We start from the raw sequence: 14473 nt of genomic DNA, 5'->3' as shown, positions 1-14473 counted from the left end.
CTTCCCTTTTCCAGCTGCTCTAATTTGACACCTTGAGCATTGGAAGGGGGTAGGGTTAACTAGGTGGGGGAGTGCAAAGACACAGTGGAATTCATTAAGAATAGCAACCACTCTCTCCCTTCAACCTCCCTCCAACGCTAATGACATCAGAGGTTAGCAGGAGCGAGAGGAGGAAAGACAGAGAGAAACCAAGAGGGAGGGGGGCGATGCTTACCTTGCAAGGCAGCTGGATTGTCGCGATATCACAAGATCACGGGACAATCAAGGGATCACAAGATCACGCAAAAATCCATTTGGTCAGGCTTCAAGTAGTCTCTAGCCACGACCTTCCATTTCGGGATTGTTCCGTTGCCGCCGGAAATTCCGGCGTATGTCCTTCTTTTCAGCCGGATGTCTGTTACCTTACGCTTTCTTTGTGTTGGCATTCTAAACTCCGGTTGATTTATGAGGACTATGGTTAATTGCTCCTCAGATCTCTGCAGGGTAAATCCAGACAGCTAGCTAGACTATCTGTCCAATCTTTGGACGACTAAAACAACTTTTGAACATACACATGTTCCACCAAAACAAGTTCCTTTCCAAGGCTATTTTGTAGCGGCGCTGTGGCTCAGTGTGGTGCTTAGCGCCACCCATGATGATTGTGATTTGTTTAAAGAAACGCCAATAAACCAGAGCATGTTGTTCTCCCATCCCAGAATGCTGTGTGGACTAACCAGATCCGTCATTTGCAGCGCTGTGGAGGAAGGTCTGGCAATGTGAGACTAGGCTTCAAGTAATGCGTTTGTGTCCGAACCACCGTGTCTCAGACCAATCAGTGTCCTGTAAGGGGCTCCTGGCAGCTATGCTCATGGTTTAGGTGTGTGTGATGACACAGAGAGGCGAATATTCTTCAAAACGACAATGGTGGTTCCAAGAGCTGCCAAGAGGTTAGCATAGATGCTGCAATAGCATCAGTTTTATAGGAACTGGAGAGTATTTTTCATTGAAAGAAGAGCAAAGAATGGCTCTAAAGGCTTTTCTTGATGGAAAATATGTTGTTCTTCTCCCAACTGGCTTCGGCAAGAGTTTGATAGACAGACGGTTTATCCAATCACCTGCCAAGTATTTTTTGAAAGTGCCTGCCCTTTTACAAATTTTCCAATGACGGCTTCTCAGATGGTTTTGTGTGACAAACCATCTGGTGCGTCAGGTTAGGGAGATGCATGAAATTAGTAAATTTTCAATGGAAGCAAGTGCTGCAGCTCGTACATGAGGTGTTTTGACTGAACACTGACTTGTTTGCCTGGTTTGGTCCGAGTTTACCGGTTTAAATCACCAGGTCCTTTTGTTTTGTAGAGGAGGAGACCTCTGCGTATAATTTGGATCCTGGTAAAATCTTCCTGAACGATGGAACAGTGAAGAAATCCTAACTGGGAGAAACTGACTACAATGACGGCATTGCTCCATCTTTTGTTTTTGTTTTGATTGAAAGACCCCTAGTGGCAGAAAATTACATATTGCCCGTTTAACATTCACATGGAATGGAAGAGGTTTCAAAAACTGCCATTTTGCCTCTGACAGTCCTAATGCACTATGATGACATACCAACAACCAACTGCAGACCTTTGAAAAACCCATTAATGCCACACTTTGTACGTTTGGATGGAGTGCAATCAGACCTTTTTCAGCATTGTGATTACAATGTACTGGCACAGTAATCTGTGGCTGAGGAATTGGCTGGCTAATGGCAGTTTCACATCAGCCATCTATAGAACCGGGCAGACAGGTAAAGTGTTGGTTGCAAGATATTGAAATTGCCAGTGCCACCTGGGATGAAAGGCCTTTAAAAACATATTAAGAACTTTCTTTTTTCTCTGGAAGCATCAGCAGTGTGTGAGCAGCTTTATCTTTGCAGTCACTTAAAACATCAAACACCTTGCTTTCCCTCACAGCCACTCTGAAGCTGCTGCTTGATTTGAGACCTGGAGGAAAAATGATTGAGGGGAAAGATCATTTAAAAAAAAAAAGTTTCTAAGCTGAGCTGAAATCCTTGCTGAAACAGTATCCTGAGACCTTTTAAATGCTCATTTCCATTTATCTACCAGTGACATTTTTCATGACGTACTCTCTGGCAACTATCTGACTCATAAATCCAATTCAAGCCTATTACTGAAGAACTTTTAAAGCTACCCTTCATTAATGTTAATGGTTTTTTTTAGTGGAGGCCAGTGGTGGTTAGGACTACATGGCTGCTTTCCCAAGCTTGTTTAACAGGCTCCAGACAGAGATGGATGCTACTTGCAGTCCGATAGGCTCGCTGAGCCATCTATCACCCAGAGGACCCACCCACAGAGCTGGCGTTCCATAACAAAGGGCAGGCAGGAAATTTCCTGATTGACAGCTTTATGTGTATGGTGGCTAGTCAGACAGCAGAGAGGAGACGAGGTATCTGTTTCGGGCCTCAGTGCTGGCCCTCTTTCTGAAAATGAGTTGTGAAGAACAGAACAAAATAATGAGTGAGCAGGGGAATCAATCAATATGCCGACACATGAGATAAATGGGAGAATCAAACACACACAAAAACATCCCTAATGCTGCTGAGGAGGTACAAAACTAATCAGGCAAATGAAGCTGCCCGAGCAACGTAAACTGTGAATGGAGAGCAGTGTTGAGGCATAAACAGTTATTATCATAAAGATTATTACCCTTACACCGCCAGACTCACTAATTAGCGCAATAAACAGCCATATTCTAAAATGTATGGCTGGAGCTTGCAATAAAACCCTCTGCAACATGTAAATACAGATACCGCACACACAAAGACACAAATAAAGGGATAACACACTGCTCTGCAGTCATTAAATTCCAGCTCAGAAAACATTTAAAATCTGTAATAATGTAGCACATGTACAAGCATAAACGGCTTTGCTGCTGCCACAGCTGTAATAATTTTACGAGAGGCCACAGTTCCTCTCAGGGCTGTATATATTCTTGAAATGCAGACAAAAAGAAAGAGAAGGGGGAGGATGTTTCAGAAGAGACACACTAAATTTGGACAGTAAGTAGTATCACCCCGTTGGTGCGGTACACCGCACATTCGCAACGCCCCATTTAACCGCACACGGCGCTTCCCTCTACTGCCTTCATTTGCATACTTCAGCAAGGCCCTGACGGATGAAGACGGATGGGGCAAAATCAGCCTCACTGAAACAACTGTTTTATCAAGGTTAAACTATCCAAGAAGCTCTTAACCCACATGCCTTTATCACACTACAGCTCTTTCAATATCAATCTATCAATATAATCTTATCGGCAGGGAGGGGGCCGGAGACGCTCTTCATAAACTCAAGTAATAGGAACATAAAGGCATTTTATGTGTTTAGGGGAGGAGACAGCTAAACATGGTGGTGAAGGACATGTCCAATAAAACAGGCTACAAGGTGGTGCCAGCAAGCCAAATAAAATATAATAGGAGAAGAAGAGCTGCTTGCCTGGAGGCGTGAGAGGCATGTGTGGAGTCACAGGGTCGTCGGTTCAGATCTTGTGAACAAGTGGTGAAAGCATGAATAAGAAAGCCCCCTTTAACAACAAGGCTCAACGTGAACTTGAACAAGGTACTGACACACACACTGCTCCAGTGAAGGTGCCTTTTATGTAACAGCAAAATTCTATACAGGGCATCTTCCCAGTTTGATAACTAGTATCTATAGCAGGGTGCTGCATGTGTGCTCAGTTAATCTTAATAAATAAGAGACAATAATTTAGGATTCCACAGTAGGATATGACCTTGTGTATACAAACACAATATATACAGTATATGTATTACTTGACCTAATGCTCTTTGGTGTAGTGTAGCTTGATGTAAAATGAGCGTTCTTAGTCGAAAACTAACACACTTGTCTTTCTTATTGAGAGCAGTACAGTAAAATGCTGCAGTTATGAGGAATGTTACACTTGTGCTTCTTGTGCTGCTGCCTATCTTTGAGATTTGTATTCACAATGGGACCTATTAAAAAAGGTTAAATAAAAAAAAAAAACGTGCATTTGTATGTGTTTTTGTGTTGTGATATTTCCATGTCATTCAGCTTGTTACTGTCTATTAAAACGCATACAAACACAAATGTACAGAGGGATTTCCATTAACACTGGATTCACAATCCAGCATATAATCAGAGATACAAATGAAAGTAATAAACAATATAGAAAAATTGGACCATGCTTTGGAGAGGATTCCTGCATTTTCCATAATCTTGAAATAAGGTGTTTTAATTAATTTTGTAAATAGCTCAAAGATCGGGAAAACAAAATAACAGAGGCTTTTTACAACATGATCCCATTTTGGATAACAACTCCAAAAAAATAGTTGCCTGCATGGCTTTAGCATGAATGCTTTTCAGGTGTTATTATCATAGCATTCAAGCTGTGTGCAGTGTTAGCAATTAGCATTACTTTGTCATATTGTATTTTTGTTCTGACACTACCAAGCGCATGCACCCAACATTTCAGAGACTCAGATGACACAATACTGCGGGGATAATGTCAAACTATTACACCAAATGACAAATTGTTGATAGCACACATTTGCTCACATAAACCCACACATCATAAGAGAAAACTAGCTCCTAACTTTTGATATTTGAAGGGTAAAAACGCTGTTAGAAGTGGCTTGGTAATAAATGAACAGAAGTATATAATTTGCTGATTATGCTCAAGTAAAAAAAAGAAAATGACAGCAATTAACATAATTTCAGTTGGAGTTAACTGTCCAGAACTAACACCGCCAAAGGCAAGCTGGCAGACAGAAGGCACAAAGGAAACCCACAGCTTTCAGTCTTTGGGTTGGGATGCTGATATCTACAGTACAGGGAACCAGCAAGGAGGCGTCACTGTATTATCAATCCTCATCCCTGTTACTGTGAATAATGCTTTACATATTTTACCTTGTTAGACATCAGAATTGGGAGCATAAATTCCCAGGTTTAGTTTGTTTTCACACTGAAACATATAATAGTCTAGCAATGAGGCATTATATATATTCATAAAGTAGGGTGTCCACAATAACAAGTCAAAGCAGCTTGTGGTTGAGAAAATCGACACCCTTTCTGATGCAATTTCAGTTTAATAAGAATGTTCATGATGCAAGTTGCAATAATGTAAACTGATCCAAGGGAGGAAGTGAACTGATCTCACCCTACTGTCAGTTTTCACTTGCTAATAACTGGCTTTTAACAGTTCATCACTGCAGACAAAGCAAACAAGAAGTGTTTTGAGTTATGTTCTTGATTCATACATGCAGAGGGTTTTTGTCGACACTACTTCAGAAGCAGATTTAAGGACCCTTATCTGCCTCTCTGAGATGGTCTTTCCACTGCCAGGCAGCTAGGCCAAGTGCTGACCTCTGCTAACACTCATGCTCTCGCCCCACTGTGCTAAATGCTACCTGTGGTGTCACATCTGCCCCGGGAAGTGATCCAAAACTGCAGCACCCCTTGTCTCTATAGGCCCCAACGGAATTATCAGCAACAATCCCAAGAGACCGCATGCCTGCCTATTTCTGCCCCTCTAACACACACTCTGACACACGCGCAGAAATAGTAGATAGCACACACACCATGCTGACGATTGCCAGCATGAGGCTGTTTTACAGCCACAAAAAACACTCTTTGTGTGGCTAAATTTATCATCGCTTTCCGCCCCAGTATTTGTGTCTTTCTCTACAGTTCGATATCTCTTCTCTCTTTTTCTCTCCAAGTGTGTGTCTGCATTGTTCTTTGTCTGTGCCTTTCCTTCCACTGAAGGTGCCGAGGTTACCAAGGCTCATCTGTGGCCCCTTTGTCTCTCACGGCAACAGCAAGGTTTATTAACATAAATTAGAATAGCTCACGAGAGAGTACCTTGTCGCTATGCGTTACCCACGGCAACCTCTACTCCACTCTCAATCCACCTGAGTGTGTGTGTGTATGTGCGTGTGTGTGTTTGTGTATGAAATAAAGAAAGAGAGAGAGAGAAAAGAGAGAGAGAGCACACACTCCCCTGCATCTAAATGTGAAACTACTCTGAAACGAGGGAGACACATACACACCCATCTCTCCCCTGTCCTGATTAAAATAAATGGTGCTATCTGCACTGCATGACTCACTACACCATGGCATTACTATCAGTAATTGAAACATCCAATCACTACTGAGCCATCAGCCTCACTGCTCTTCCCCATCTGACTTTGTGGCACCTGATTGAACATCCCACTGTATGGGAAGTCATACAGGATATTCCTACGAGTTTATATGAAAAAAATGCTGAGAGCAGCAGAAATACTGCATCATCGAAGGTGCAATTCTTGTTTTTTTCTTGCACGATATGTTTCTGAATGTGTCTGCATGTACAGGATATATTTAAATGTGCACGTACTGTATGTATTTGTGTGTCCCATTCAACATCCTAAGCAGAGATCCAGGGAGAGTCGGGAACCTTTATTGATTGGTGTTGATTCCATCTGGGCAGCGAGCAGCGACTGACAGTGGATCTAAGCCACTGCGAAAGGCAACCATTAATCTTGGTCCTGTTTAAGCAGCATGTATTAATTTATGTCATTTTTACTAAGTCAGCCAGGGAAGAGCGCTTGCCATTTTACGTTTGACTGTTCATCGAAGTGTGTGTGTGTGTGTGTGTGTGTGTGTGTGTGTGTGTGTCCTTTGTACAACCCCAGCATGCTGCCAACATGCCACTTACATCGTAGTGGCAAAGTGCCAGAGAAATGAGATCCCACACTTTGAATTAAAGGTTCTATTTCATATGTGCTCTGCCCTCTAACAGGCTTCGCTATTGGTTTATCCTCATGAGGCTTCGCCTCGGCACCTGAGAAAAGATCTTTGCACTCACCGCCCAATCAGGGGGTAGCACATCTGCTCTAGCCAGTGGGACATGAACAACCTATTAGCCGCTGAGGAGTGTGGAATAGTGGGCATCACGCCGAGGAAGACTGGCCATCACACACCAACTTCCTCTTATTTGGCTCACCTGGGGAGGAAAGGGGAATGCCCCCTCCGACCCAGGTGGGGCGCCTCACATGGATAACAGTGCTAATACCTGAAACAACATGACGAACAGCACTAACGTCTGAACCAATAGAATGTGCAGTGTCGCAAAAAACTCTTGCAGAGGCCATGTAATAGCTACACCCTTTATTAGCTTAAGAAGGCTGCTGGTGGCGGTGCTGTCTCCAGCCGGAGGGAGCAGCTAAGTTTACAAGAATTTGCCAAATTCTAAGGCAAAGTGGCAAAGTAAGTAATAGTAAGTATAAAGTAAGTATAAACAGTTAGGCTACATACAGACCGTTTTTCATTTTAGGTAATTTGCTATTAGCTAAACAAGCGCGCTGTGGTTGTATAAAACAACAACTGCAGACAAAGGAAGAAGAAATATTTCTACTTTTTAGTCAAGTTGTTGCAAAACCTTTACTTCACCTGGTTTACTGTCTCCACTGCGTGTCTGTGTGTGTGTGTGTGTGTGTGTGTGTGTGTGTGTGTGTGTGTGTGTGTGTGTGTGTGTGTGTGTGTGTGTGTGTGTGTGTGTGTGTGTGTTGGACCTGAGCCCCGCTCTCGGTCAAACACGCTAGCGCGTCCATAAATAACAGCAAAAAGTGGTAGAGAACTCTCAGCATAGTTTTTTTTCTTTTCATTTGGCTAAGGCGCTGTGATTAAACACTAAGTGTTATAATGATAGAGAAAACCCTGCGTCCAGGTAACTACTATTTATCAACTGCCAGGGCAACCACCTCCATCAAAGCACTTAAGAAAATCTGAATGTATGAGTTACATTTTTTATATAATAAAGGACATGTCTCCTACGTCAAACAGACGGGGGGGGGGAGGAGACATGGTGTGCATGTAACCAAACAGATTTAATACGATGAAAAATGAAAAACTAAACCGCGTTATTCAGAGATAGTTGGAGTACACAGTTGGAGCCCCATGAACATATCAGTAATAAGATCTGAAGGTGTTTCAACGTCAACAATATGAGGATATACGCCTTCACCGGTCCTACTGCGTGAGGCAATTCCACCAGACTGTAGAAAATCTAATCATATCCAAACAGCACCAATAAGAAAAACAATGGCTGAGGCAATTGCAACTGCAATAATGTCACCAGAGCTGTTTTGTAGACACTAAAAGCTGCTCCAGAGACAAACATCTGATAAAAAAGAAACTCCACTCCGCCATAGAGCAAATTTCCTCTCTAAAGCAATTTTATATTCGATAAGTGGGAAGGCATTCTTAGCGTAATGGATTTGAATATGATCTCTGTCAGAAAACTAAGAACACAGCCCTGTATAAAAGCCTGGTTTGCAGAATGGCCAGTACAGATAACCAGATTGAGAAGTTCAGGAAACAAACTATAGATAAAGATGCAATGCATTCATATTTCTGTTGAATAGGTGAACCGATAGATGTCTGTTTCTCTGTCCTTCTTGCTGTTTTCATGAAGGTGAAATGTGAAAAATGCACGTGGAGGGGAAAATAGTTATCTGAAACATTGAATAGACATGGACAAACACACCAAGCAGAAATTCAAACTTGACTTTTCATTTGTTTAAAGGCTGAAAGAGGCAGAAAATAGCTGTCACAATTGCACAAAAAAATGCTAAAAACAAACATAAAACACACCTAGCGACATAGCTATGCTCTCACAAACACACACACACACACTTCCTCTCCATACGTTGACACACAGAATATGACCATACAGCCAGATCTGTTATCACAGCTAATTACAACTCCCACCTCAGATATACAGGGCTGTAATTAGCCTCTTAAAACATGATTAACATGTCTCAATTAAGCCAGTCAACATTTGCATAATATATTAGCTGTCCTAATTGCAAGTGAGTTTATATCAGAGGACAGGGAACAGAAAAAATACACGCTGTTGCTTCTGAAGTGCACTGATAATGTAGTAAATATAAATATGAATATAGAGGAAATATCAGTGGGTAAAATGGAATACAGTCTATTTATGTATGATGTAACTCACTTTAAAAGCAAAGATAAACTCACGATCAGCACATTATCGCTACTTACAATAATGTATTACATGTTTATTATTATTCACTAAGAGGAGAGTTTCTTGTGAGTGGAGGAATAGTTTCCTATAAACTCGCAAATCAAAGCCCAGAAACATTTTCTCAGAAAACTTTGCACTCGTTTTGAAGTTATTTATTTGAAGTAATTTATGAGAGAACAGACAGAGTCCTGTTCAGCCTTATTTCCGTGGAAACTAAAACATGGGGGGATAAACTGCTGCTTCGGCACTTCCAAGCCAGGGACAGATATACAGTCTCCCAGCTAGCGCGGGGAAACCAAGGACATAGCCATTAGTTTCAGGACAGCGCCACATTGGAGACTAATGCCTCCATCTGTCACTGGAGATGAGAGGAGAGTAACAAAGAGAGGCAACACTAACCCCTGAACTCATCATGGACAGCCATGTCAATTAAATACTGAAAAACAGCAGCACTGGGAGCCATAGTGACCAGTCCATCCACTGCTTCATGGGAGCTCAACTAGTACTTCCGTCAACATTTAATCTTCATGTTATAGGAAATACCATAAATAGTAATTTGACATTTTATCACCATGCACCTTTACATTTATTTAAAGTCTACCTAGTATAGCTAAAACACTCAGTTGATTAATGGATTAGTTCATTGTCACACAAAGAAAATCTGCAATTTCATTGATTAATCATTTCAGTCGTTTCTGAAGCAAAAAGCCAAACCTTTGTTGCTTCCAGCCACTCCGTTGTGAGGATTTGCTGTTTTTCTCTGTTTTATATTATTGTAAATTGAATATTTGGACTGCTGGTCAGACAAAACAAGACATTCGAACACATCACTTTGGTCTTTTTTTAAGATAAGACACTAAATTATTAACAAAGTAGTGTGCAGAATAATCGATAATAAAAAAGAATTGTTAGTTGAAACCCTACTTACAATACAGCACTTTTAGGACAGTTATCAAAAGAAAAACTTTGCTTTGTGCTAATGATGAAAACTACTTCTCCCAACATTCATGGCAGGAGCCTTTAAAGTGACCAGACCCAACCAGTGTGAATATCTAAAATGTGTGTACATGTCTAATTAGCAGGGCAATAGGAGCGACTGATTCAGCAGGTCTCCAGCTTTGATAAGTTCAAGCGATGTAATGCATTATCCGTCTGATCACATTAGTCATGCAGGAGCTCTCCATCTGACCCGAGCCTGCATGGGGGTAGTGAGGCTGCTGACACACGAAACAGTCCCAGGCCCGCAGATAGAGAGACACAGAGTGGGAGAGAGAGGAAGAGAGTAGGCCTGAAATCTGACACCCAGAAGCACTGACTTGGTGTCTGGCTTCTCTTACTTAGTCAACCTGGACGTGCCAGCTTCCCTCGCCGTAATGGTTCCACACAAACAAAGACGTACTCAAACTCTTTTCACAGGATGTGAAGCAAGGACAGGAAAACAAATTCTAAGTGCTTCTCAGGAACTATAGAAACAATGATGATAGTTTTTGTTTTTTTTTAAGTACAGAGGGGCCGGTAGTCAGGGCAAACATGAAATATAACACTGGCAGCCAAAAGGAACGTCTGTAAGTGGTAACACAAACCTCCGCCGTTGGTTTTCCATAAGCCAGCATGTGAACCTGAGCTTGTTTAAGCTTGCTAAATACTCTCCTGCCGTGACACGAGCCCAACCCTGGCACAAATATACAAGGATTGGGGTGGGGTCATCAGTTAAGGCCTGCTCTGTCGGCTATTGGCATGCACTCCCGCCTTGTTTGTCAGCTGCTTGCCAGGGGACACCTCGCTGCTGCAATATCCCATGTTGCTGCTGTCAACACTCACACAGCACTGATATACCATATACATGCAACACACATGTGAATAACTGCATGCAACAAATGATATATGATCTTAAGAAATGTCTCCTCTCTTCAGTAAAAGGTCGAGGTCTGCTTCAAATCTGAACTGCTCCACTCATGTTCTCCTGCTTGCACTTCTTTTCAAAGACACACTGCAATGTAAAAAGCAAGGAGAAGCTGACTCTTTATAAAGAATATAAAAAAGACCTGACAAATTACAGGGTGTACTTCGCTCGCATACACTGCACTCAGCACATTTGGCTATAAATGCCATGGTGAAGGTTTGAGTCATTTTCTCTGTCACTGCAGTGAAAGGATTTTCAGTTTCGTCTGCACAAACCTCCTATGGGCGAAGATGAGCCGCAGCTCAGCTCTTCAAACAGGGAGACAGGGAGGACACAGTAAGGCAGCCATTAAGGCTCCATTCTCTCATAAATTGTTTGGGTTATTCTTAACTTTTAAAAGGCTTTTCTGGCTTCATCAAAACAACGCAGATGTTTAGGGCTTGTTGATTTGTGGTTTGGAGCATGTTTTTCAAAAACACTGAGTAAAAATAGCTGATTCAATCCATAAAGAAGAGAGAATATAAACTATGTTGAAATATGTTCATTTCCAAACTTGGTCCTAATTTGCAGGCCGAGGGGAGCCTCTGTCTCGTCAGAAGCTCTGTGAAATCACGGGTTGCCAAGAACGGTGGGAAGAGAGGAGAGGCAGGGGGAAAAGCCAGGAAAAGGTCCAAGTCACTTTGTTCTTCTTTTTGGAAACGAACTCTGCTTGAACCCAGGGAGACGCCAGACAGTTTACAAAGAGCCAGGCATTACTCGCCTTGCAATATAGAAACAGGGCCCCAACCTACTGTAGCTTCCTCCTCACAGACAGCACTCTTTAACCTTTAAATTTGGCAAACAAGTGTCTGCTGGCTTCTTCTACTTTTTTTTGTTTTGAAAAACCTGCGCCAAACTCTGACTCATACAAATGAAATGTCGGTGAATAAGAGTTCATGTAAAATTAAGGAAAATGGTTTTGCCTCCATACTAGCCCTACTTTTAACTGTCATGGCAGTGAATGCAACCGACCAGACAAAGTGGCAAGGCTCTCTCAATAACCTTAGCGACAGCTTCAAAGTGGTGTTCACAGATAAGGTTGTATTTGATATTTCCTCCATTGAAAAGCCGCCTCTTAAACAGCGCTCTGCCACATCCTTTCAGAGAATATTCCAAGGCTTTCATCGTGTTAATGCCTGTTCTTTTAATCTGCTGTTAAGTGAGTAATAATTCACACATTCCTTTTCATGACTTTAACCCTTGTTGCAAACATAAACAGAAAATCCCTGTGACCTGCCTCTGCATTTTAAAACAGCTCACTTAGCAAATACCATCAAACTCGGCCAAGGAAAACAGACAGAGAGAGGAGTGAGAAAGCCCAAATGTCGGCATGAAAACACTCCTGTCCAATGATAGCACCTCATCTGGGGACTGTGCTGTTCACATGCATGGTGTGTGACGTTTGTCAGGGAAAATGTGTCATAAATCATAAGAAAAATAGATTTGTTTTATGCCACATAAATGTACAGTGGCTTGAGAGAGGAATGATGACCATGATTTAAATTCTTTAAAAAAAAGTTCAACAATGAAATATTTGGTTTGCAAAATAAAGAAAAGAAGACACACACTAGGAATACGCTTTTGACCATAACACAATACGCTTTTGACAATATTCTCATCAGTATCAGTAAGTGCCAGCAAAAATAAAACCAATCCAGCAAACAAAATAAATAAAAACAACGTACCTGTTTTCTCCTTTATTTCACACAAGACGTTGAAGAGAGCAGGTTTCATTCTGTGGCAGTTCAGTGCATGTTTCCTAAAAAGAGGACAGGACACCCCTTTCCAGATCAATATTCTAACAAGTGGCAATAGTAACAAAAGCCACTTAAAAGAGTGGGGCATTCTTAAATCAGAAACTATCATTATGAGCATGATTTTTTCCCCCAGATTCTCCTGCTGTTTTGACTGTAAGAAGCAGGCTAATTTATAAAACATCCAGGAGGCAAAGCAAAGACAAATATGAATATTTAGACTGAATCCATAACCTTTGGATTCAGACTAAACCCTAAATTATTTTTGTCAAATAAATACACAATTAGAGAATTAAAACCTTTCCTTGCAACATAATATGCAGCAAAATCCACCCAGTTACACTACATTTGGAACATGCCTCAAATGTATTGTACATTATATTTTGATCATTACTGATCTGCAACATGTTATCATAGCACAGGATTACATCGTAAGCTCCTCTGTAACAATGTAGAAGTGTCTGAGTGACAACTGCTCCAACAGATCATCCTAATTTACATTAACCATACATTAATGAACAGTTTTAAAACAAATATTAACCCCAAAGTTGTTTCATATAATCAAATATGAATCGTGACAAGTTTTTGGGGGTCTTTTTTTTTCGCTTTCGCGCAGTCACGGCACTTCATTGGGCGTAATTGCATTCATTTAGAGGCACAAATCACAATGTTATTATCTCCCCCCCCCCTCGCAACCCCAACAGCATTGGCCAATATTTCCGCTCTCTGATTAATAACACGGGAGCTTTTTGTATAGCCTCACCTCGCCTGTGCTTCGTCTAAGCTTTGGTCTGTGATGGTCATTATTTGCTGTAATATGTCTCCGATGTCCTGCTTTCTTCCCTCTCCGTCCGTCCCCGCCGTGCCATCCTGCATATGCTGCGCCAGGCCAGGGTGTCCGGCCATGCCTACCCCGTGGGAGTGCATCAACCGAGGCTGCTCGTCCATCCTTGACCACGGTCCCTGCTGCCTCGCCTCCAACTTTTTAATTTTTTAATATGAAGAGGGGGGAAAAGAAGAGAAAATATCCTCGGAAATTCCTCTGCGTCTCTCTCAGCCCCGACACTCCTCCTTTTTTCTTGGTAAGCTTTTCTGGATTTGGGAGGAGGGAGACTGACAAACCCTCTCTCTCTCTCTCTCTCTCTCTCTCTCTCTCTCTCTCTCTCTCTCTCTCTCTCTCTCTCTCGGTGTCTCTCCCAGCTGGTTTAGGTGAAATCTGATCTGAATCGCTGCTTTTGGCTTTGGCCACTCCTGCGCCGCTACTGTAGGGAAGAAAAAAACAAAAACAGGATTGAACACTAAAGGCTCCTTAACTGATTAAAAGTGGAGCGCGTTGAGCTCCTCTTATGAAACCTCCGATTTAGCCTACACTCGAGAGCTTGCTGCGCTAAAAAGCGCTAAAGACTAAACTTGCCTTTCAAGGTTTTGGATACAAAGTAACCACCAACTGTTATTGTTTCGCTTATGTCTGGTAACTGACTCATAATCAGAGTATGGATGGAAAGCCTCCGCCCCTCGAACCACGATTGGAGAAGAAGGAGCGCGCAAGTCCCACCTCGGTCCTCTCCGAAAACGTCAATCATCCTCCTCGGGAAGGTGGGACACTGTAATAAACATAAAGAGATGTGACCGGACCGGGTGGCTATACAGTGATGGATAGAGAGTGAATATGTAGCCTAATAAATAATTGTGAGTGGCAGTGAAGCTCTGACCCAACAGGACCGCATGGTGGTGC

At 42.1% G+C, this 14473-nt stretch overlaps 1 protein-coding gene across 4 annotated transcripts in view; it reads right to left on the bottom strand.

Moving 5' to 3' along the window:
* Positions 1 to 14224, bottom strand: part of pbx1a (pre-B-cell leukemia homeobox 1a) — a 48458-nt gene extending 34234 nt beyond the window's left edge. For 2 of the 4 annotated variants that reach the window (XM_078263843.1, XM_078263844.1), the window contains exons 1-2: positions 13502 to 14224; positions 12670 to 12743 (exon numbers count right to left, since the gene is read on the bottom strand). In XM_078263843.1, coding sequence (XP_078119969.1) covers positions 12670 to 12743; positions 13502 to 13686 — 259 coding nt within the window. In that variant the 5' untranslated portion in view covers positions 13687 to 14224. The remainder of the gene's footprint in view (positions 1 to 12669; positions 12744 to 13501) is intronic. The other 2 variants (XM_078263845.1, XM_078263846.1) reach the window with 2 other exon arrangements.
* Between the last annotated feature and the right edge of the window lie 249 nt (positions 14225 to 14473).

Source organism: Sander vitreus, chromosome 12, assembly GCF_031162955.1.
Source record: "Sander vitreus isolate 19-12246 chromosome 12, sanVit1, whole genome shotgun sequence".
NCBI classification, from domain to species: domain Eukaryota; kingdom Metazoa; phylum Chordata; class Actinopteri; order Perciformes; family Percidae; genus Sander; species Sander vitreus.
This window is presented reverse-complemented; position numbering and strand designations above follow the sequence as displayed.